At 48.2% G+C, this 21616-nt stretch overlaps 9 protein-coding genes across 12 annotated transcripts; 4 read left to right on the top strand and 5 right to left on the bottom strand.

Moving 5' to 3' along the window:
- Window positions 1–672: 672 nt before the first annotated feature.
- On the bottom strand, window positions 673–3835 carry DBP2 (ATP-dependent RNA helicase dbp2). Of its 3 annotated transcripts, none has more exons than XM_058506941.1 (6): window positions 3515–3835; window positions 3181–3329; window positions 2160–3128; window positions 2006–2113; window positions 1434–1562; window positions 673–1384 (listed from the first exon to the last, which is right to left on the bottom strand). In XM_058506941.1, exons 1-6 carry the CDS (start codon window positions 3655–3657, stop codon window positions 1155–1157), a joined length of 1728 nt encoding a protein of 575 aa, XP_058357671.1. In that variant the 5' UTR covers window positions 3658–3835; the 3' UTR covers window positions 673–1154. The 3 variants fall into 3 exon arrangements, with proteins under 3 accessions (XP_058357671.1, XP_058357672.1, XP_058357673.1); XM_058506942.1 differs by having other exon boundaries at window positions 673–1154; window positions 1220–1384; window positions 2160–3329; XM_058506943.1 differs by lacking the exons at window positions 673–1384; window positions 1434–1562 and having other exon boundaries at window positions 1888–3128.
- Window positions 3836–4567: 732 nt separating this feature from the next.
- Window positions 4568–6653, bottom strand: ONS95_013301 (uncharacterized protein; the record flags this gene model as incomplete). The annotated part of the gene is made up of 11 exons (XM_058506944.1): window positions 4568–4615; window positions 4667–4746; window positions 4793–5008; window positions 5055–5163; window positions 5210–5275; window positions 5320–5470; window positions 5523–5682; window positions 5729–6113; window positions 6169–6251; window positions 6320–6501; window positions 6568–6653. 11 exons carry the CDS (start codon window positions 6651–6653, stop codon window positions 4568–4570), a joined length of 1566 nt encoding a protein of 521 aa, XP_058357674.1.
- A 2501-nt stretch (window positions 6654–9154) lies between these two features.
- ONS95_013302 (uncharacterized protein) lies at window positions 9155–9985 on the bottom strand (the record flags this gene model as incomplete). Its single annotated transcript, XM_058506945.1, has 2 exons — window positions 9155–9482; window positions 9531–9985. 2 exons carry the CDS (start codon window positions 9983–9985, stop codon window positions 9155–9157), a joined length of 783 nt encoding a protein of 260 aa, XP_058357675.1.
- Window positions 9986–10197: 212 nt separating this feature from the next.
- Window positions 10198–10816, top strand: RPS16 (40S ribosomal protein S16; the record flags this gene model as incomplete). Its single annotated transcript, XM_058506946.1, has 4 exons — window positions 10198–10243; window positions 10300–10322; window positions 10402–10723; window positions 10776–10816. The coding sequence occupies 4 exons, from the start codon at window positions 10198–10200 to the stop codon at window positions 10814–10816; spliced, it is 432 nt and encodes a 143-aa protein (XP_058357676.1).
- Window positions 10817–11280: 464 nt separating this feature from the next.
- Window positions 11281–13069, bottom strand: TYR1 (prephenate dehydrogenase (NADP(+)); the record flags this gene model as incomplete). The annotated part of the gene is made up of 5 exons (XM_058506947.1): window positions 11281–12159; window positions 12210–12358; window positions 12405–12516; window positions 12573–12633; window positions 12945–13069. The coding sequence occupies 5 exons, from the start codon at window positions 13067–13069 to the stop codon at window positions 11281–11283; spliced, it is 1326 nt and encodes a 441-aa protein (XP_058357677.1).
- Window positions 13070–13357: 288 nt separating this feature from the next.
- Window positions 13358–14063, top strand: RPS14 (ribosomal protein S14, S11; the record flags this gene model as incomplete). Its single annotated transcript, XM_058506948.1, has 4 exons — window positions 13358–13424; window positions 13519–13591; window positions 13700–13860; window positions 13912–14063. 4 exons carry the CDS (start codon window positions 13358–13360, stop codon window positions 14061–14063), a joined length of 453 nt encoding a protein of 150 aa, XP_058357678.1.
- Window positions 14064–14215: 152 nt separating this feature from the next.
- ONS95_013306 (uncharacterized protein) lies at window positions 14216–17170 on the bottom strand. 2 transcript variants are annotated; one of them, XM_058506949.1, is made up of 5 exons: window positions 16839–17170; window positions 16502–16734; window positions 15811–16386; window positions 14843–15732; window positions 14216–14739 (listed from the first exon to the last, which is right to left on the bottom strand). In XM_058506949.1, the coding sequence occupies exons 2-5, from the start codon at window positions 16675–16677 to the stop codon at window positions 14675–14677; spliced, it is 1707 nt and encodes a 568-aa protein (XP_058357679.1). In that variant the 5' UTR covers window positions 16678–16734; window positions 16839–17170; the 3' UTR covers window positions 14216–14674. The 2 variants fall into 2 exon arrangements, with proteins under 2 accessions (XP_058357679.1, XP_058357680.1); XM_058506950.1 differs by having other exon boundaries at window positions 15811–16734.
- A 267-nt stretch (window positions 17171–17437) lies between these two features.
- On the top strand, window positions 17438–17974 carry ONS95_013307 (uncharacterized protein; the record flags this gene model as incomplete). Its single annotated transcript, XM_058506951.1, has 3 exons — window positions 17438–17584; window positions 17631–17694; window positions 17778–17974. 3 exons carry the CDS (start codon window positions 17438–17440, stop codon window positions 17972–17974), a joined length of 408 nt encoding a protein of 135 aa, XP_058357681.1.
- An 827-nt stretch (window positions 17975–18801) lies between these two features.
- NIP1 (Translation initiation factor 3 subunit c) lies at window positions 18802–21515 on the top strand (the record flags this gene model as incomplete). The annotated part of the gene is made up of 3 exons (XM_058506952.1): window positions 18802–19153; window positions 19208–20181; window positions 20235–21515. The coding sequence occupies 3 exons, from the start codon at window positions 18802–18804 to the stop codon at window positions 21513–21515; spliced, it is 2607 nt and encodes an 868-aa protein (XP_058357682.1).
- Between the last annotated feature and the right edge of the window lie 101 nt (window positions 21516–21616).

Below are 21616 nucleotides of genomic sequence, written 5' to 3' on the forward strand. Positions count from 1 at the left end.
CCTCACAACAACACATCCGATAAGAAAGCCAGCTTTTTGACCGCACATTTCCACTTAGTCCATAGAAATCTCACAACTTTTCAACACTCTTTGAGACCATCACTTATATCCTTGCACAGCAACGCTAGACACTTAAACAAGAAGGGAGTCCATATCCACATCTCCTCCATAAATAAAACGCTCAGCTTTGTAGCTCTCTCTCTCTGATATACACCCAAAGACTTCATCGTTTGTGAATATATAAAACATGCATGTATGGAGGGAGATGGGTGAAGTAGACCGGAGTAGATATCCTCGAAACAGGAAGATCTAGATCCGAACAGAGATTCTTGACGTCGCAGGGACAAGAGTCTCGGCATTCTTTGACAAGAACATGAGATTACCTGTAATCAAGATATCCATTATCATCGATTTGGATTCTTACAGATGGAGGAAGTAACAGAGGGAATATAGGTGACTTGGCCAAGGGGAATAGACAAAGAGAATGAATGGGGGTCGTCGATGGAAGGAATTGCCAGTTCAGCTCAAAGCTGATGGTGTAACAGAAAGATTGCCGTACATCGTACAAGTTTCGTAGTAAAACACGAGCTTCACCCAGCTGACTGGTGTCTCTTCTGTCCGGAAACCGGCAAGCGAGACAGACTTCACAAAAGAAGCAAAGAGTCATATAATCGAGATAATTTCTCATTTAGTCTATCATACTAGCAGCTACCCAGCTACAACGCAGCCTCAATTGGCAATCTATGATCCGAGTCAAGTAAGTCAGCTAGCCAGTCCCTCCTATAAAGAGATGACAGCCTCCACTTATAATAATCTAATCCTTGACTACAAAAGCCGCAATTTTTGTCCGAGAGAAAAAGGGAAATAGAGATTACAAGAGCGCAAAAAGAATCATGTATGAATGCAGTAGAAAAGAGGTGCAAATCAAGGCATTCTACCCTCTCTCCTGAACCCCCTGATACCAAACAACGCCAAAACGACCTATGAAATGCAGTGGTGGTCACTTCCGAGCAGGTGACGAATATCCGATGAATCGGGAATCTATGTTGCGTTCGACGATGTCGGGGGAAGACGGATCGAATCACTCGAATGATACGGCTCTTACCAACGCCTGCCCGAGCCAAGAGGGGCCGCGTTTGAAGAGGTGAAACCTCCTACCAACGACCTTTGTTAGTTCCATCAGCGATGGAACGGGGAGAAAAGGGTAACTTGAACTCACCTCCACCTCGGCCACCTCCGCGGCCGTAACCTCCTCTTCCTCCACCACCTCCCCATCTTCCTCCACCACCTCCTCCCCCATACCGGGTCATCTCGGCAAGACGGGGATCGATCTGCTGCTTAGCCTCAGTGAGAACATTGACTAGATCACGAGCCTGCTTCTGGTCTTTCCAAAATGTTAGCATGGATAAAGACACGGACATAGGAGTACTTACTGTCAGTGGTGAAGAAGGTAATTGCAGTTCCCTTTGCACCGGCACGACCAGTACGACCAATACGATGGATATAATCCTCCGAATTGTTAGGGTAATCATAGTTCAACACATGAGTAATGTTGCGGACATCTTCATTGAAGGGTTAGCAAGAACAAGAAAAGTGTATAGCAACGTTCCAGGGCGGCTAGTGAAGAAGCTGAGCTGCATTTGAATGCATCCAATACTCTCTCTGCATCTGACATGGACAGTCCATTGCGGGTTTTAATGCCAGGGATGGTAATCCACACATCCAGGTCCTCTTGGGTTGGGAGTCTTGGAGACAGCTTGAGCGAATCAAGAGATGCCAATTCCACATCTCGTACCAGGGAAAGTACTTGTGAATTTGGAATTACTAGTGTTGCATGAGACATGCCACACCGCAGATCCAAGACGCCCGATTAGAGAGAACCAAAAGACACGAAAGAACCCGGGCATAATAGCGCAATCTAGAAAGCGCCGGAGCGTTGAGAGTAAAGCACTACTGTGTAGGCGACTGGGCGTTGCAATGTTTGGGGAGGGGGTTTCAATCATACCAATACCACGGGAAGCCACGTCAGTGGCAACCATGATGGGACTCTTTCCGGTCTTGAACTCGTTCAAAACCCAATCACGCTCATTCTGTTGCTTGTCTCCGTGAATAGCTGATAGAAGTTAGAAACGTTCATGAAGGTTGTGGGAGAAACTTACAAAGCGCGGGCCATCCGTCTTGTCTAAGGAATCGTGTGATATCGTCGGCAACACGCTTGGTACCTGTGAAGATCAAGATCTTGTTGTCTTTGTCCTCCATGATCTTCTCAAGATGCTTGGTCATCTTGTCACGCTTCTCAAATTCAGAAACGACTTCAACGATTTGGGTAATTCTGTGGTTAGCAGAGAGCTCAAGGGATCCAATGTTGACCTGGATGAAGTTGTTCAAGTAATCAGAAGCAAGAGCGCGGACCTCCTTCGGCCATGTAGCAGACCACATGCAGGTTTGTCTGTCAGGGCGAATCTGTCCAAGGATCTTGCGGATTTGTGGTTCGAAACCCATGTCAAGCATACGATCAGCCTCATCAAGGACGAGGTAAGTAACACGACGAAGGTTAGTCTTTCCGGACTCGAGCATGTCAATGAGACGACCTGGAGTGGCAATGCAAACCTCGACACCCTTGGCAAGGTCGCGGATTTGGCCACCCTTTGGAACACCACCGTAGACACAGGTGTTGCGGATGCGGGAGGATTTCCCAAACTTCGTAATCTCCTGTTGAATTTGGACGGCCAACTCACGAGTTGGGGCGAGAACCAGAACGATGGGCCCATCGCCTGGGGCGAGAAGGGGCTGTGCATTGATGTGGACAATAGCTGGGAGACAGTAGGTCAAAGTCTTTCCAGAACCAGTCTCGGCTATACCGACAACGTCACGTCCAGAGAGAGCCATAGGCCAACCTTGAGATTGAATGGCGGTAGGTGCTGGGAATCCCTGGGCCTTGACTTCACTCATGACATATGCGGGGAAGCCAGCCTCGTCGAAATTCTCAACTGGTCTGGGGACATCGGATCCTTGTACTGCGATGCCGTGGAGGGCTCTGAACTTTTGGACATCGGCCTCTGAACGGGCTGTGACTTGAGGATCTTCTTTGTAGAACGATTTCTCGAACTTTGGCATGGTGTTCAAGTCTAGGGTCATGTCAGCTTTCAACCCGCGATGAAGACATTTGGCACAACTTACCCCAGCTTTGCTTTTGAAGACCAGCACCAAGATTGGACATTCGGTCTCCACCACCTTGTCCTCCACCATATCCACCTCCACCGCCACCTTGGTAGCCGTTGGAGTTTCCGTTATAGCCTCCTCCTCCTCCTCCGCCATATCCGCCGCCACTAGAGCACAGTTAGTACATCTCTTTCCTCGCGAAGGAACAGACAAAGGAGACAGGTTACCTGCTCTTGCGATGGGAGGGAAAGGCTGTGCTCAAAGGTGAGCTGGAGCCTTATCGCCTCGCAAAGCAAGGGTGCAGGATCGCCTGGAACTTCACAACCAAATCAAGCCCGTAAGGTTTTTATACCTGTTGGAGTATCCATTGGAGTAGTTGCTGGAATAGTTGTTGCGACTGTAAGAATTTCGCTCTTCATACCCTCCTCCTCCTCCTCTGCCACCGCCGCCATATCCGCCGCCTCCTCCGTATCCGTTGCCTCCTCCGTAAGACATGATGTGCTACTTGAAGAAGTGTACTGTGGCGAGAGAGCCTGAAATTGCGACCGCGAAACGGTGAGGCTGCGTTCCTACTTGAAAAGAGTGTAGAAAGCTGAGTGAAATCGTGATTTTGATATCGAGAGTATTATTCTGCTGTCAAAGTTCTCAGGTCGATGCGAAAACGTGTTGCAGATGAAGAGGTGATGATAAAGAAAGTCCGGAAGAAAGAATCAGGGAGGAAGATTTTGTTCTGCTCCCGAGCACTTTTTTCGTCACTAGCCTGATACGTACTAGCGCTGATAAGCGAGTTGGAAGTTTGCCTCCAATCTACAAAACGGAAGCGACAACGAGTCAGGACAACAACAGGCAATCACAAAGGGAGTAAGTCTCGAAGAACAGGTCTCAAATAGTCAATTTCTAAGCTTTCGAATATCAACGAGACTTGTGAGCTGATAATAGCTGCTCTTTGTGATTTAGACTGGCTCGGCACCCTGCCAACTTCTATCATCTCACATTTTTGGTGCTCTGGGAGGAATCGAGAGGAACGATTAGGCACCCCGTGTACATCTGTACATTTCACCACAAGCAACCATATTCTTGGCTTACAACACTTAATTACTTCGTCAGGACACTTATCTAAATCAAGGCCAAGGGGCCTTGTGGTGTGAGTTTCAAGCCAATGGCTAGAATTCTTAGACATTATTTACTCTAAGACTTCTTGCGATACCTAGTTGAGACTTTACTTCGTCAAGAATATTTCTCATCAGGTCAGCTTTCAAAACCACCTTCTCAAAATCTCTTCTGAGGACAGCGAACCTGATGCCCGCTAATTGGCAGTGTTAGCTCTTTGGCAGTATCTAATAGTATTGCTTCGCAGTTGAAACATGCAATTCTACATTTCGGGAAAGCGTCTTGTTGGTGCTTGTCAAACTTTTTTCTTGCCTGCTCCCATATCCCAGAAGCCAGTCTCCATCTGTGAATATCAGCCTCAGTGTTCAGCTCTCATCAGATAGAAGTCTCTCACCTTGGTTGCGTGGATGAATATCTTGACTAGCTCTTCGATACGATGGGGCGACTGGAGTACTGCATTTCTTTCAAGTAATGCTTCGCTGGTTAGCGCCGACACCGCAATTAGCCTCGAGAACCTCACCAGATCCAACTTTTACTGCTTCCACATAATCGTCTGCAACGTAGTTCTCAATCCATTTCCCATAAATGTTGCCATCCCGCTTTGTTCCTGGATCCGCATGGAGACGTTTGGCAATCTCTCCATATCCGATCAAGCATGGCGCCAAAGCTACCTGAAGTGCAAACCAATCTTGAGATTGGCCAATATCAAGGACGTATCTAGTGTACGCGGTACAAGCTATCATGTCTTAGCTAGTTCTATCGTGGTGAGAAGGAAGTTGTACCATGGCTTTCCTCTGAAGCTTCAATCTCCTCCTTACTTACCCCAAACTCTTGGCAGTAGCTTATATGCAGTTCCATCTCATGATGAATATGTCCGACTATCTTAGCAGCCTTTGAAAGGTCAATTCTGAATTTCAAAAGACAATTTAGGGCTTACTGCTGCAATGTCTGTGATCGTTTTCGCCTTGTAGGCTGCTAAAGAGTTCGCACGGGCAAACTGTACCTGAGAATCATTAGGCGTGGCCTCAAAGAACACTAGCAACGAACCAAAAATAGATAGTCTTGTATCAAGTAGTACTTGAAAGACTCAACCGGCAGTGTACCATCCGCAAGTCCAGCTACAAAAGCATGTTCAGTATGCTCTTTCCAGGGGGTTTGAACATCTCTGCGTTCAAGCACGTATTCCAAGAAGCGACCACTGAATTACAACATCAGCCAAGCCATGCTTTGACGTAGATCATCTCACTTACGGTGGGAAGGGAAGCGTATAAGTCGAATGAAAATGGTTGATTGGCCCATTTCCTCGTCCAAGGTCCGTAGCCGTCTTGATGCCAGCTTCAACATATCTACAAGCCCTCTCCACAGCCTGCACCATGGGGAGGCCGTTTGCAAGATTCGATGCAATTGCCGCTGCAATAGTCAGATTAGTTCTTAGTCTCAAGTGCTCGCGACTTACAAGCCAACGAACATCCCGTGCCATGGGTGTTCTTTGATGGCTGATACAGAGTATGTATCTTTGTCACTGTACCATCACCATAGAGAATGTCGACCATTAGCTCCTTTTCTTTGACTGTCTCGGCCACATTGCCATCCATTCTGAACGGCAGGTGGCCTCCTTTCACCAGGACATACTTGGGCCCCAAGGACTGCACAGCTTTGGCGATCTCTATGAGGCCTTCTACGTTCTTGGCTACAGCAGCAGGTTTTCCACTGTCGGAAAGTAGCAACATTGCCTCTGGAACATTAGGTGTAATGATTGTTGCAATCGGCAGCAGCTTCTCTCGGAGGTCTCGGACTGCGTGAGCAGGTAACAACTGATGACCGCTTGTTGAAACCATTACCTGTAGATTTCAGAATTAGTTTTTAACGATCAATTTGGTACTGGGAATTGCATACAGGGTCAATGACAGTGGCAGGTACATGATGCGCTCGAAGTGCCTCAGCCACAACTTGGATTGTTTCAGCCGAAGCAAGCATACCTTTCAATGTCAGTATGAATCTAGAATGCCTTTTCTTGTCTGATTGTATTAGAAGATAGGAGCCATACCAGTTTTCACAACATCTACGCCGATATCGCTGATGCATGTATCAATCAATTTCCGGACAAATCCTGGCGGAGTGTAGTGTATATCAACCACACCGAGAGTATTCTGGGCAGTAAGAGCCGTGGTAGCAGTCATAGCATAGCATCCATGAGCTACAATGACTTTCTGATCTGCCTCCAGTCCACTGTTGAACACACCATCTTGTCAGCAAGGTATGCAGTTTTACCATGTCATTTTTGGGGAGACTTACGCTCCGCCAGAACTGTCAGAGCCAGCTATAATAAGAACCCGTCTTTTGGCCATATTTATGATTGCTTCGGAGATTCCTAGCGGCATAAAGTCTTGGTGTTGACGTTGAAAGATAGAGCTTAGATTAGTCAGCAGTCATTCTACCCGAAAAGGCTTTCTCCATCTCTCTTTATGGGTTATCATTCAACGCAGACCACTCGCAGTGATCGATAGGTGATTACAAAATGACAGAATTCACCAAGGCTGTATTCATACAGTTCTCCAACGGCTTGATATTCCAAACCTGTCCTTCTCTGATCGCATCTCTCCCGGTATGGCAACATCCGGGACCATCACCTCAGTCAGCCTTGAACCTATCTCACGACATGCGGAGCAGCTTCTAGACGGATCTGACCATTGACTCATCCTGTCGACTACCAAGGCAGACAAAATCCCCACTGAAATTTGGCTTGGATTTGGGGACATCATCGACCAGAATGGCCTTCCCGCAATAAGTCCTACAGCACACAGACTGCGCATCCTCGTTGAACTCTCTGCTCAAAGAACTGCTAGATCCTCGATGCGAAATTTGCGTTCAAATGGATCCCTGAGCAGTTTCGACCAGAATGCTAGGTCATGATGCAGAACAGCCGTGACTAAACGCATTTGATTATCCGTCTTGTCCTGCATCGGCCTCATCTCGCCCCACATGTGAAGAGCCTCCTTTCAAATCTTACTGTGAGTTTGTCCCGAAATGGTGGTGATTGTATTTTATTCTGGGTCCAAGACTGTTTCCCTACCAAGTTGTTTCGTTAGAGCAGAGAATACTTCTGCCTTGTCTTTTGTCGACGATCTCAACCTCGCTCCACGATATGAGTTGAGAAGGAGGCTTGAGAACAGACAGGTGCGGTGTTTGAACAGTTTTGCCACTCTCCCGCCTATCTCAGATCAGATCTGTGGATACTTGACTATCAATAAGTCTTCCATTTTTGATGTTCTGTTTTTCCAAGATACTCGTTCGATGATAATTGTTGTGATATCTGTTTTGAGATGTGAGCGTCTGTAGCCCCAGCCATAAAATATATCGTCATGCATCGCACTTTCCTCCTAGCTCCGTTGCAAACTGATTGTTGATCAACGTGTCAAAAATCATGAGATTCTCGTTTGACAGCGGGATATTAGCCAGAAATTGGATTGTGCATTTATCCAGATTTGTCTGGTCTGACTCGAGGCTTACTTCAGATGTCACCGCGTTTGAATGTCCAAATGCCGCTCCCGCGTTGTTTCTATTCCATAACTTCTTAGATATACACCTGCTGGCTTCAACAAAAAAGCACATGATCCATAGCTTCTTCACCATTCTATTCCTACCCTGTCCAGGTACGCAGCCACAGTTCCGAATCTCGTGCAGATTCTCCGGAACCCGCCACAACGACCTGATCACCAGCAGAGTTATGACACCAGAACAAAGCACTCTCGCATGGATAATCTCCGATCAGTGTTCTTCTGCTGCTCATCACGACACTCCTAGTACTCCACTGGGGATGATTGGTTACTATTAGCAAAGAAATCATAGCAAACAGGGTTTGGGAATGAGAGAGGAGATTGGAGCGGCAGTCCTGGTCGAGTGTTTGACCGATAATGCCCTGGGGGCAGGAAATTGGCTGCTAGCAGTGGGACATGTACTCCATGCCAAATCAAGTTGCGATCAGGATCACGAAGAGCTAATTTACAACGCACAATAGCACAGCGGAGAGGTGTACTGCAACTCTTCGTATGCACTACACAAGCCCGAGCGTGAGGCTATCGCTTCCACCGCTTTCCACCCCACTGCGAAGGAATGAATGTCCTCAAAATGCCATGCTATATGGACTGTCCCACCACCGCCTCGCACTCCTTCAAGCCTGACACCAGTCATCTAAGCTATGCCATCCTCTCACTTCCTACCCAAGCTCATCATAGATAACGTTGCTCATGCGCTCATCATCAAAGGTGCGCTCCTCCTCGTCATCGTCACCATAGCTGTGATAATCTTAGTGGGGTATCGGATTGGAGCGGTTGGATTGATGAAGTCTAAGGGAAAGTTTTACGCCTGGCAAGCCTTCTGCGAATATTGATCTTCTTGATAGAGTGATTTTGAAGCTGGCTCGTCTTGTTGGCATTTCCAGAAAGAAGAGGTGAATATGTCAAAAATTGTGTCGTCCGGGAATTTCTCGGGCCAAAGTCGTAGTGATAATTGATGAATGAATATAGCGGGCTGCGCTATTGTTGATATTGGTCTCCACTTGGGGGGACACAGGACAGGCTGCGGTTTCGATGAAAGTCCACAGTGAACAGCGACCTGGAATCATGTGCTTAGCTACCTTGAATTTCGAGCAAGATATTGTTGTACTTTGCACGAAGCATTTCCCAGGCCAGTCAGAGCTCCAAGACTTCTTTTCCAAGGCGTCCGTGACATGCATTAGTCGAATGCTGACATGCTTGTCGACGAACCCGTTCTATTGCCAGGGCAAAGCGTTTCAGTCCCCAAGCTAGGCTGCCACCCTTTGAGTTGGGCGAAATGTTACTGAGTTGAAGAGCCCTTAAATCCTCGGTCGGTCGGAAGTGGCTCAACTTGAACCAATGTCTCCGTCCGCCTCAAGCATAAATCCAGGACTCCAATACTCCCACTCCTCACACTGTTGATCCACCCATAGCATACCTTCCGACACAAGGTCATCAATAGCAGTCTTCGCTCTGGCTCTTGGCCAGCGTAAATTCAACATCAACATCGAAATACTGACATAGCCCAGTACCTGTGCTGCTTCAAGGACAGCACTTTGGTCCGTGTTGAGCTCCTTAGGCACAGAACGAATGTAGACTTTGTGACCAACTTTGACTGTAGAATACGAAGATCCAAGAGGCTTGAGAGTATCCACAGCGCGTAGGACGTCATCACTAGATTCCGTCAGAGAAGGCTTGTGGACGCATCCCAGGAGCACTTACTCCGTAATTTCTGTACTTCCCTCGGCCCTGGTTCTCATGATACGGTCCCTTACTTCCTTGACTCCAATAAGTCCGCCATTCTCTTCTCTAGTTGCTCCACAGACCTCTACAACTCTCACAGCCAGTTCGAAGTAAAAGTCATTTACACTTCCACCGAGCAATTGTGACCAAAAGCTCCCACCTCCATCTTTGCCTCCAGCTCCGCTACTACTTGCTAGTGGATCTACCCCGATCGCAGCACACATGCGCGCAAATTCTGCGCGAAAGCTGGGGTTTGACCGGATGTCCTTTGCATGAGTCTGCGCGAACTGCTGGAGGAGAGAGCGAAAGACTGAGAGTTGAGTGGCTATAGAGGTCGAATGGGAGCTCCGTAGGTTATTTCCGTGAGACGCATACTGGGCAGAAGTTATTCGGGAGCGATCAAAGGCCGCGAGGCCTACTCCTTTGCGGGACATTGTTACTGTACGATATCGTGAGGCGTGGTTCAGCAATCCAGGAGCCAGGTTCATATCAGATAGCGCGCAGCCGATGGGACGACCAACACTAATGCCATTTACAGTTTAGACTGCAGCCAACCTCGCTTGCGGCTGGACACCCTCCACCAAAGCAATTTTGGAATTTGAAGCAAGACGCCCTAACGACAATTCCTTTCGACAAACACGCAAACATGGCCACCTCCCAGAGCGTTCAATGCTTCGGCAAGAAGAAGACAGGTAGGTTCGGAACGCGAATCTGCGATAGAAAGAAGTGCTGACAAAATCTTCAACAGCCACCGCCGTCGCCCACTGCAAGGTACGAATCAACGAGACGATGCGATTACCACGAAATCCACACGCACAATGTACACATACTGACAGAACTGGCGAAATAGGCAGGAAAAGGACTCGTCAAGGTTAACGGCAAGCCCCTTAACCTCGTCCAACCAGAGATCTTGCGATTCAAGGTCTACGAGCCCCTCCTCATCGTTGGCCTAGAGAAGTTCGCAAATGTCGACATCCGAGTCCGCGTTACCGGTGGTGGACACACTTCCCAGGTCTACGCCATCCGTCAAGCCATCAGCAAGTCCATTGTTGCATACTACCAGAAGTTCGTCGATGAGCACTCCAAGAACGCCATAAAGCAACAACTTGTCGCATATGACCGCACGCTGTTGGTTGCGGATAACAGACGTTGCGAGCCAAAGAAGTTCGGAGGTGGGTTCTGCAAGTGTGGAGAGGAATGGATGGTTTCTAACGTGTGTGACAGGTCCCGGAGCCAGAGCCAGATACCAAAAGTCTTACCGTTAAAGGATGGGGAGGTTTGGGGTCTGGGATTGGAGAATGGTTTCTACTGCATTTGCAAAGGATGGGCTCTGCTTTTTTTTGCTGGCTGTAGGATTTTGAGCAAATAAACAAGATTCTACCGGGCAATACAGAGAATTATAAACAAGGTTATTGTGTTTCGGGCAGAGTGACGTGTGTGGACAGCGGACAGCATCTTTGAGAGGTTCTTGATTTATGCAGGCACGAGATGCATGGGCTGGCTATTGTGGGCTCTACGTTTTTGCAGGTCAAGCTGCAGGCTCGTCTGGAAACATGACCAGAAGTCTGGTTGTACCTCCTTGCCACCAGTTTCTAATGCCTAATATCCATCGAAACGTTGCAATTGCATCAAGCTCCAATATTATGAGAGTGTCAGAGCACCAGGATGTCGTTCTGCACGAACAAGTTTAACAACGCCCGTCATCCATCCATCAATCCTACGCTCATACTTATTTCTTCGTATTCTCAAGAATAGTCTTGATCATCTCATTTCCAACCTTGGTTGCGTCCGCAAATCTGGGCTCAAAGAACTTCTGTGTACTTTGGAAACGATCTTTGTAGCCCTCAAAGTCGCCAAAAGCAACACACTCACTCCACCCTCGTGCAGCAAATGTAAATTCTAGATCATCTGATCGAAATGTGTTGTCTTCAATAGCCACACGAATGACATCGTTGAGAAGAGCAGGCTTGCGGAAAAGATATTCTGTGACGCCAAGCCACAGACGGAACAAGGGTGTAGAGCAGATCATGTGGTCGTACGGTACGATGTCCATTTGTGACCAGCAGTCTACCATGGCGAGTAGACTGAGATGGTTGTTTGGCAGAGGGGTTTCAGGTTTCTTGCCTAGGGAGAAACGGTCAAGTACTTCGTCCTTGAGAAGGAGATCTTCATCCCAGCTCTGTGAAGGGAAGACCTTAGCGCCAGCCTTAACGATTCTATCTTCTAACTCCTTTCTATGTCCACCAAGCATCAACTTGTAAAGATCTGTGACAGACTGAGCATATTGCTTGATTTGCTCTTTAGCATAAGGATTCAGGATAGCCAGGCCGGCATAAACATGCCATTTCTGAGAATAAATTCGGAGTGTGATATTGATCTTGACGTTTTCGATACCACCAACGTAACGAGCTATCTCCCAAGGGAATTGCTCATTGGCGTGCCACGCTTTGCCCATGCTTAGAAAGGCTGCATGTGTAACTGCTTGGGTATCGGCAGTAATGCGATCATGCTTGCTGGCGGAAAGATAGACATGTTTGGATCCTAGGCAGGAGAGAACATGCTCGACTTTTTCGAAGTTTTCCTGGGATGCACGGTGTTTGATTAGAACCTGAAAAGTCGATCAGCTCTGGAAGATAGCAAGAGACTTGGGTAGCTGACGAGCGGCTGGCCTCTTGGGTCAACATTCGGACCATGGAGGGAGTGGCAGGAGACGATATCCACATCCCCCGGAAGATGTTTCTCAAACGCTGCGATCTCGGGAGCCTTGCAAGAAGTTTGACCTCCAACAATAGCACCTTGCTTCGTAGCTACGATGGATTAGTATGATGTACTGGGCGGGGCAAAGGTGCATACAGGGGCCATATTGCGCAACGACTTTGTCAATCGACGCGGCTTCAACGTTGTAGATTATGAAATCGCTTGCTCTGGAGACGAGATGACCATTGGGAAAGATTTTGATTTGTTTCTATGAACGTCTCAGCACTTGTTGAGAAGGATGCTATATACGTGCGAGGTATTTACTTGGCCGGCAAATTCCTCATGAAGGCCATCATATTTCTCTTCCCTGTCGCAAGCATTCACCCTGTCCACCATTAGTCACTACATAACGTATATCGCGAACCTGATTAGCATTCTGTTAGCTTGTGTATTCCAAGTAATCCCAGGAGAAGCTGTGTGAGAAACGATTTTCAGACAAATAAAATTAAGGTAGCTGAGATTTTTCATCAGTGAAAGCCAGCTGCCAACTTGGTACCAGAATGGTATTCAAGCCGGCTGAAGACAATACTCGAGCCAAATGCACTCAAGTCATCATGAAAGGACGGGAAGGGAAGGAAGGGGAAGCTTACCATGAGAGTGTCTAGCTCAACGATATCGGATGAACAGAAATTTTACCTCCATCCTGCAGCGCTGAGCCTCCGAGCATACATCTTGCCCATGTCTCCTAGGCCAATGATGCCGATGGTGAAGTCGGATGAGACCATCTTTTCGCTTGCCATCACTGAGTTTGTAGCGGCCATTGCGTCCAAGGTCCTCTCTGTAGACAGCTATCACATGGTACAATGACCAGATGCCCCCAACTGAAAAAACAGAAGTTGAGTTGCAAAGAAGAAGCTGTTGTGAGTGGTGAAGGAAGCTCAACGGAGAAAAGTTTTGAATGAAGAACTCAGCCGCGCTAACAATTTAGCGCACCCCACCTCATCACGTGGAGAGGCTGGATCGCTTAGCTCATCCACATCACAAATAATCGAAATATTTTGACGGTTTGAAGATCACGATATCGACCATTCAATCCCACATCGACCAAAATGGCACCAAAGAAGGCAGCAAGACCCGCTCAGGAGAACATCTCCCTCGGCCCCCAAGTCAGAGATGGTGCGTACACCTCGATTTCAGAAGGCCGCCTTCTCCAGCAAACCCCGCCGCGATATCTCACTTTTCGCAAACTTTGAACTAACTTCTTCTCCAGGAGAGCTCGTTTTCGGCGTAGCCCGTATCTTTGCCTCGTTCAACGACACTTTCGTCCACGTTACTGATCTCAGGTATGTCGAAATTCCTTGAGAAAATGGTCTGCGAAGATATTTGGTGGAGATATACCTACAGACATGATTGTGGAATGGTTCATAGGCTGACTTTCTGGGTGATTCCAGTGGCCGCGAAACCATCACTCGTGTTACCGGTGGAATGAAGGTCAAGGCAGACCGTGACGAGTCCTCCCCATACGCTGCTATGTTGGCTGCTCAAGACGTCGCTACTCGCTGCAAGGAGTTGGGCATCAACGCTCTTCACATCAAGATCCGCGCCACTGGAGGTAAGGCTACTGGTCTCTTTCGAAGATACAATTGTTAATCTATTGCTGCAGGTAATGGTACCAAGACCCCAGGCCCAGGTGCGCAGTCCGCTCTCCGAGCACTCGCTCGTTCCGGCATGAAGATTGGCAGAATCGAGGATGTTACCCCAACCCCATCCGACTCCACTCGCCGCAAGGGTGGTCGCCGTGGTCGTCGTCTCTGAGCATCAGATATGCTGGTATGGTGGTACAAGGCTTGGTTTTCGCTGTGGGATTGACACCAACGCGAAGGACGGCATTCTTTGCCTGGCCTTCAATTTGCTCTCTGTGTCACATAGTCACTTAGTGCAGCAGTAGAAACTCCATGACGCTATAGAAAGTTCTCAATGCGGTCTCAAGTGACTTGTATAATTGTGTGACAAGCTGCCAGATCGTTATCTATGATATTCAGTCCTGTTAGACAGGCAATATCCTCAGTCTCTCTCAATTTAACGCCATGTCGCCATGCTCAGCAGATGCGTACGAAACAAGAAGAACCCGCGTCCTAGCAACGCCATTGGAATGCACACCGCCCGAACACCAATTAATGAAGCCAGTAATACACACCTCCGATCATTATGATCCTGCCTCGTGAACGTCGTAAGATGCGTAACCCAATGGAGTGCCCATAATCGAAAGAAAGGAGAAGCCGTAGGCGTCATGCTTGCCAACTCGATCAGCTGGATGTTGAAGGATGTCAGTCTAGAATGCCCAACTGACAGAGGAGCGGGACTTGTGTCGACGACGCTTCTCCTTTCCGTGATCTACGAGCACACATCAGGTCAGAACTTTACACCTAAAAGCGCACGAGACCGATCTCGCGGCCTTCATCGTCTAGTTGCACTACCATAGGTGCAAACTCTAGGTAATCGGGGAACGGATCAGCTCTTGGTCTACAGGATTTGAGAGGAGACATGTTTGAAATTTGGAGATGGATTTAAGTTTGGACGAAGGAATGACTTACCGCCTCGCTCGTCTTCAGCTTCAAAATCTTTCAGTTCTGCATCTACGTATTCGCCATCTTCAAGCTGGACTTGACCGGACCGAACGTAGTTCCCACGGAGGTCCCAACCACCTCGCCATTTCCACAAGAAGGATTCGAGTTCGGCAAAAGCGTCGCCAACAGACTTCTGCTCAGGAGTGAGACGAGTCTGTGCTTGAAGCAGTTGCTCATCAAGACGAGATTTGAAGACCGTAAGGATATTCTTCAACTCATCCTCCAAACCTCCATCTGCATCCAAGATGCTACCTTCGATACCAACACCATCATAAAGGAACTGCGCATGAACGGCCTGAATAAACTTTCGGAAAAGAGCCGGCATGTCCATAACGAGTCGAAAGGCACGGAACATTACCTTGACAATATGAGCCCAATGTTCAATACAAGCGATATTACCAAGCATCATTCCTGTGAGGTAGCAGAACTGTAGCTCTCCGACGATCTCGTCAGAATCCTCGTGAGTGCAGTGGCCCGTGATGATTGCGTGGATGTGAGCACTGGTATCCAGTGCTTGTTCAGTACGCTCTCGTCCAACCGAAGTATTAGAGAAAGTGCGACCGTCCTTGGGAAAGACAAAGTCCAGAATTTCGTCCTTGTCGTATTCTCGGGTATTGGCTCCATGGACACCATTGCTGATCTTGTAATCATGATTAGACGATACCTGCCAATGGTTCCACTCCTTCTGACCAGTAACCCTGTTGAGGAGCGCTGCTTTCATTGACGATGTCAATCTTGTCCAGATGGTTGGATCGTTAATGCCATTAATGTTGTGTATAACATGATAGTCTTGTAGATTATTGGCAAACTCGGGTAGGCTCTTCTCTTGAATTCGAATCTCAGCAACACTGACCTCACTTAATATAGTCAGTCTCTGGGATTTGGTGCGCAGACGGGGTCTCATTCAAAAGCAAGATTCGGGTGGGTTAACTTACTCGACCAGAACCTCATTGTATTTGTCCCATGTCTTGACAATGACCTCACCATATTCGTCGGATGCTAGCTTGGAGGACATGAGCCAGAAACCAGTCCGAAGAGATCCATCACGAGTTCCAGCCCAGACGAAATGAGCACCAGGGTCAAGGTTTTTAACACCCTCAAAGACTCCTTGTTTCTTTATGGTGAGACTGATAGTGTCGTATCCAAAGACAACGCCAACAGGGATGTCTCTAACAACGACAACATCGCCTGATTTGAGAAACTCAAGTCCCTTGATATTGGGAGCACGAGTTGGTGATGGAGAGTGAACGCGAAGAGTGCCAAAGGAGTGCGTACCGATAGCCTGCATGGATCGAACTGATTTGTTTGATCGTTCGGAGGATGATTTCGAGAGAGTGCATTTGTTGGTTGAGTCAACAATGCTTGCATCAGAGTCTCCTCGCTCAGTTTGTTCACGTCCACGAGTCTCCTGGTAAACATCTCGCTGGGTGGCTTCTGGTGTAGAAATCAGCAGAGCAGAAATGGCCGGCTGCGGATTTTCATGACTACCATTGGATTTGACAGAAAGGGCACTATATCAGAGATGAGCCATACTAGCTTTGATAGGAGACCAAAAAAAATAAGTTCGATCTGGGAAGCATGCAGAGGAAGCTCGAGATCTTTAATGCGGAAACAAAGAGCACTTACCGGGAAAGAGCAGAGGCATGATCCTTGACGGTGGATGGACTGCGTTGAACGGAGATCTGGTTCTGAATGAAAGTTGTGTTTGTCTTCGAAGGTGATGCTTCACTTTGGTCAGTGGTGGAACACGTCGTCGGTGGCCCAACCAAAGGTGTCGCCGTGAAAGCAGAATCGGTCTCCATTGAGAAGAGAGTGTTGAAGTGAGCACGGTTTGTCTCAACAAAGGGATCTTCTATGTACTGCACCATTGTTGTAAGCAATTTGAAGTGACGTGAGGGTAGAAAGGAGTGAAGAGTTCTTGGAGGTAAGATGGGTTGGGCTCTTGGCTGTGGGAGATATTTACTTTCTTGGTTAACGACTTCACCTTCGAATTACTCTCCAGCCCCTGAGACTTTCCGCTGGGCGGATATGACTCTGAGCCGAGTGTAACTCTTTTGAAGTTCCGGGTAGAAGACCTTCTGTATTGAACAGAAGAAAATAAATGTCACAGGAAGTTGCTGCCACTTGAAATTCCGAGAATAACTATGTTGCCGCCAAAAAGGTGGAGATGTAGAGGTCCTTCTTCAAATATAACGAACGTATGGTTTGCGTCTCTTCATACGATACCTCATACGATACCTTGCAAAATTGGCTGATTGCGATATCGTAAAGTTGGCATGTTGAAGCTCAGCAAGGTTTCGCGGGTTGGAAATATATTTATATGTTGACTAACAGGGCTAGCGATGCAGGGCTGTGCCGAAAAGGAGCATGACGCCACAGAGTTCCAGCGGCCCGCACTGTCCACCTCAGGCTTGTCCAAGATCATCCGAGCTCTCATTTAGCGCCTGCGGTACAACGATCCATTGTGATCTAACTTTACATACTTAGGTACGGTATCTCTCTCGTGTATTGATTGTTAAAGGCGGTGTCCTGTCTCCTGCGCACTCACAACTCCAGTCCCCAATGGCGTCCAGCCAGCCCGGAAATCTCCAGCAGCCAGCAAACTCGAGCAACTGTGAGGATGGCCAACCAGAAGCTGTAGAAGGAGAAGTATGGGATGAAGAGCGCCTTGAGAAAGCCATGAAGACTATGAAGGAAATGCATATTCAAGTCAGTAATCCGAAGCTCTGACATTCTCGCACTGACGAAAGTATAGCTTCGAGATTTGAGAACGACACTGCCCAGGCTGATCGCCCCGTTAACCAAGAAACAACCTTCACGTATGCTTGACATCATCCCAACAGCGCATCTCAATGCAGGCTCCTTCTTCGCTGTTTCAGTAACTTCCACTGACGGATCACAGCCGAAACATTGTTCCGCGAATTTTCAGCGTCTGCGAATTCTGCGATCCAAGAGGTACAGGAATTCCGTCGCTTGGTGACGTCCGACGACAGCAAGAAGGTTATGGAGCAAGCAAGGAAGAGTCGTGCGGAGAATCCAAAGGGCATCAAACCTTGGAAAGCATCAGATCACCCAGATTGGCTAAGAAGAGAAACATAATGGGAGGCGCTTACTGTCCTTGGCCTCCATCCAGGTGAATAAGTGCCAGCTATTCGGGAACTTAGCAATGGGGATCGAGGCTTGGATATTGGGAAGACAATCTGCCCTGCCTACTCAAGCATAGGTGTGTGTCTGGAAATTGTGGAGTTATGGAGCATGGACGGCGTTTATGGAAGAACATGTCATCGGTCATATCTTTGAATATTTCGGGATACCCAGGGAAATGAATGTCGTTTACTAGACTGGCAAATTCAAACAAGTCCCTGTCACTCTTGAATACTCAGCTGGGATTACTATGCTTGACTCGGCATGAAGTCGACTCTCCGTGTTAGATGTAGTAGGAGAATACCACTCCATGGTAGCTTTCGTTCTTGCAAGGAAATCGGAAGTTGTTCGGAATCAATACAAGAATCATCTACATTCCCTTCCATTAGTCGCTGGGATCTCATTGGCGTTCATTACGAGCTTTGTACATGCTCGCCCATGCCACTTTCTCTTCATTGGATTTGATGTTGGTTGTATAGTTTTGTAATCGTGACACGGAGCTGCCCCCGCCATTGCTAATGACTCACCGCAATTGAGGCACAGAATCTGCACCTTTCAGTAAAAGCATTCGATGTTCGGAATCAGAGTCATTTTCTACAGATTGCTCGTTGCACAGCCCTTCTTTTGGTGAATCTTTGCCTCAAAACTTTTAGGGCTGGACCGAACTCTCGCTTAATTTTTCACCCCTCCACCAGCGTCGCGCGCAAAGAATCTGGCAATTAAATTCAACGACTCCCCCGCGTCGACGACTACCCTTACCTCTCCACCCAAACTCGATCACCATGGCGTCCCGATTCTTTCACGGCGACAGTTCGAGCGAGAGCAGTTCTTCCGACGAAGAGGAGCTCTATTCTGATAAGGAAGAGGAGGAAGAAGCATCCGAAGCAGAAGATTCCGACGAAGATTCCGACGAAGCTGAGGATGAGTCCTCCAGCAGCGATGATGACGGCGGAAAGAAGAGCGGTGTCAGCAAGTTCTTGCGAGACGCAGATTCTGAGAGCGAAAGCGACAGCGATGAGGACGTGGCCAAGGTCGTGAAGAGTGCCAAGGATAAACGTTTTGAGGAGTTGGAGGGTACTGTTAAGGCTATCGAAAATGGAGAGAAGATCAATGACTGGCATGTCATCTCTGCCGGTAGGTCCTTGTTAGCGACTTATAGACAGATTCCGGGCTAATATACTTGACCAGAATTCGATAAGCTCAACAGACAAGTGGTGAAGCTCGTCCAGGCTGGCAACACGCCAAAGCTGTATGTTAGGGCTATTGCAGAGTTGGAAGATTTCATGAACGAGACAATCGCCAAGCAGAAGGTCTCGACGAAGAAGATGAATGCGACCAACGCCCGTGGCCTGAATGCTGTGAAGCAACGTATTAAGAAGAATAACAAGGACTACCAGAAGGATATCGATGCATACAGAGCCGACAAGGATGCGTTTATGGAGTCTGATGAGGAGGAGGAGCCAGCTCCAAAGCCCAAAAAGCCAAAGGTAGTGTCAGGTGTACCCCAGGCTACACTCGAGGACGATGATGAGGGCTTCTCGACAGTTGGAAAGGGTGGACGGACGTTACAATTCACACCTGAGAGCATTCTCAAGCACCTGCGCACGATTATGGAGTCTCGAGGAAAGAAGAACACGGACCGTACCGAGCAGATTAAGATTATGGAGAAGCTCTATGAGGTTGCCACAACCCCTTACCAGCGCGTTCGCGTTCTCTTGACCCTCATTTCCACCAGATTCGATTTGACCACCGGTGTCCAAACCTTCATGTCTCAAGAGCAATGGAAGGCAGCCGAGCAAGAATTCGGTAACCTTCTCAAGGTTCTGGAGGCCAACAGAGAGTTGGTGGTGGTTGAGAATGCCGAGGAATGGGAAGATGATGACAAGCAACCGACCATTGCACCTGGCGAGAACTTCAAAATCCCTGGCAGCATTGTGTCATATGTGGAACGACTTGACGATGAACTCACCAGATCCCTTCAGCACATCGACCCACACACCGCTGAATACATCGACCGACTGTCGGACGAAGGTGCTCTCTACAACAACATTACCCGCGTTCTGCTGTACACGGAAAATCTCCGCCAGGATGAGAAGCTTCAAGTGTCTCAGGAGAGTATAAACCGTATCGTCATGAGAAGACTTGAGCATGTGTACTTCAAGGTTAGTCCTTCCGACAAACTTTGGTAACTATTTCAACTAACTCGCGTGTTTAGCCATCGGCTGTTGTCAAGATCCTCGAAGAGAACTGCTGGAAGTCGATCCCCGAGAATCTTGAATCTGCCATCACCCCTCGGAATCAAGTTGCGGATGCTGCCGCCCTCGTCAATGTTCTGTGCAACTACCTCTTCATCAATAGTGAAGGTATCATCCGCGCAAGAGCCATGCTGTGCCAGATTTACTTCCTTGCGCTGCACGACAATTACTACAAGGCTCGAGATATGATGCTGATGTCCCATTTGCAAGAGACAATCAACGCGTTCGATGTCCACAGCCAAATTCTGTTCAACCGAACCCTTGTTCAGGTTGGTCTATGCGCTTTCCGAGCTGGTCTTGTTTATGAAGCCCAAACCACTCTGCAGGAGATCTGTGGTAGCGGTCGTCAAAAGGAGTTGCTCGCTCAAGGTGTTATGATTCAGAGATACAACCAAGTATCACCAGAACAAGAGAGACTTGAGCGCCAAAGACAACTCCCCTTCCACATGCACATCAACCTTGAACTCCTCGAGTGCGTTTACCTTACCTGCAGTATGCTTCTCGAAATCCCACTTCTCGCACAGACTGGCTCGTCACCCGATATCAAGAAGCGAGTCATCAGCAAGACTTACCGCCGTATGCTCGAATACCACGAGCGACAGATTTTTACCGGTCCTCCCGAGAATACCAGAGATCACGTTATGCAAGCATCGAAAGCTTTGGCAGCCGGAGAATGGAAGAAGGCAACCGAATTCATCCACTCAATTAAGATCTGGGAGCTCATGGCTAAGCCAGACTCCATCAAGGAGATGCTCTCCGCTCAAATCCAAGAGGAGGGTCTCCGGACATATCTCTTCACATACGCCCCATACTATGACACTCTCGCCGTCGGCACTCTGTCGTCGATGTTCGAACTCTCTGACCGCAAGGTTGCTGCTATTGTCAGCAAAATGATCAGTCACGAGGAACTTGCCGCCGCTCTTGACCAAGTCAATTCATCGATTATCTTCAGAAAGGGTGTAGAGTTGAGTAGACTGCAGAGCTTAGCACTTACCCTCAGTGACAAGGCAAGCGGTTTGATCGAGAGTAACGAGCGGACCCTGGAGACAAGAACACAAGGAACAGCCAACGCATTCGAGAGACAGGGCGGCCGAGGGGGACGCGGAGGACGCGGTGGTCGCGGCGGTGGTAGAGGAGGTGGCGGAAGAGGAGGTGGTGGTGGTGGCGGAAACAGTGCTCCTAGACAATCGGGTGGCACACAATTTACGGGTGGAGCTCTTGGTGCTGCGATTCGTGCTTAGTTGATGGGTTTCATTGCATTGGGAATTGGGTTTGGGCTGTATGATCCCTCAAGGCGTTCTCATAGAGCTTACGAAAAAGCCCCTCACTTGTGAGTTGTTTA

Source organism: Cadophora gregata, assembly GCF_030347475.1.
Source record: "Cadophora gregata isolate MNR1 chromosome Unknown scaffold_7, whole genome shotgun sequence".
NCBI classification, from domain to species: Eukaryota; Fungi; Ascomycota; class Leotiomycetes; order Helotiales; family Ploettnerulaceae; genus Cadophora; species Cadophora gregata.

Excerpts from the sequence above, each read along its gene's own strand:
- DBP2 (XM_058506941.1), bottom strand. The coding sequence starts at position 3,657 with ATGTCTTACGGAGGAGGCAACGGATACGGAGGAGGCGGCGGATATGGC. Across the intron at positions 3,330-3,514 it reads TCCAATGGATACTCCAACAG|TGGCGGCGGATATGGCGGAG; the intron begins GTATAAAAACCT and ends ACTGTGCTCTAG. Across the intron at positions 3,129-3,180 it reads TCTTCAAAAGCAAAGCTGGG|ACTTGAACACCATGCCAAAG; the intron begins GTAAGTTGTGCC and ends ACATGACCCTAG.
- ONS95_013306 (XM_058506949.1), bottom strand. The coding sequence starts at position 16,677 with ATGGAGACCGATTCTGCTTTCACGGCGACACCTTTGGTTGGGCCACCG. Across the intron at positions 15,733-15,810 it reads TACAATGAGGTTCTGGTCGA|TGAGGTCAGTGTTGCTGAGA; the intron begins GTAAGTTAACCC and ends GACTATATTAAG. Across the intron at positions 14,740-14,842 it reads AGCTGAAGACGAGCGAGGCG|AGTTTGCACCTATGGTAGTG; the intron begins GTAAGTCATTCC and ends CCGATTACCTAG.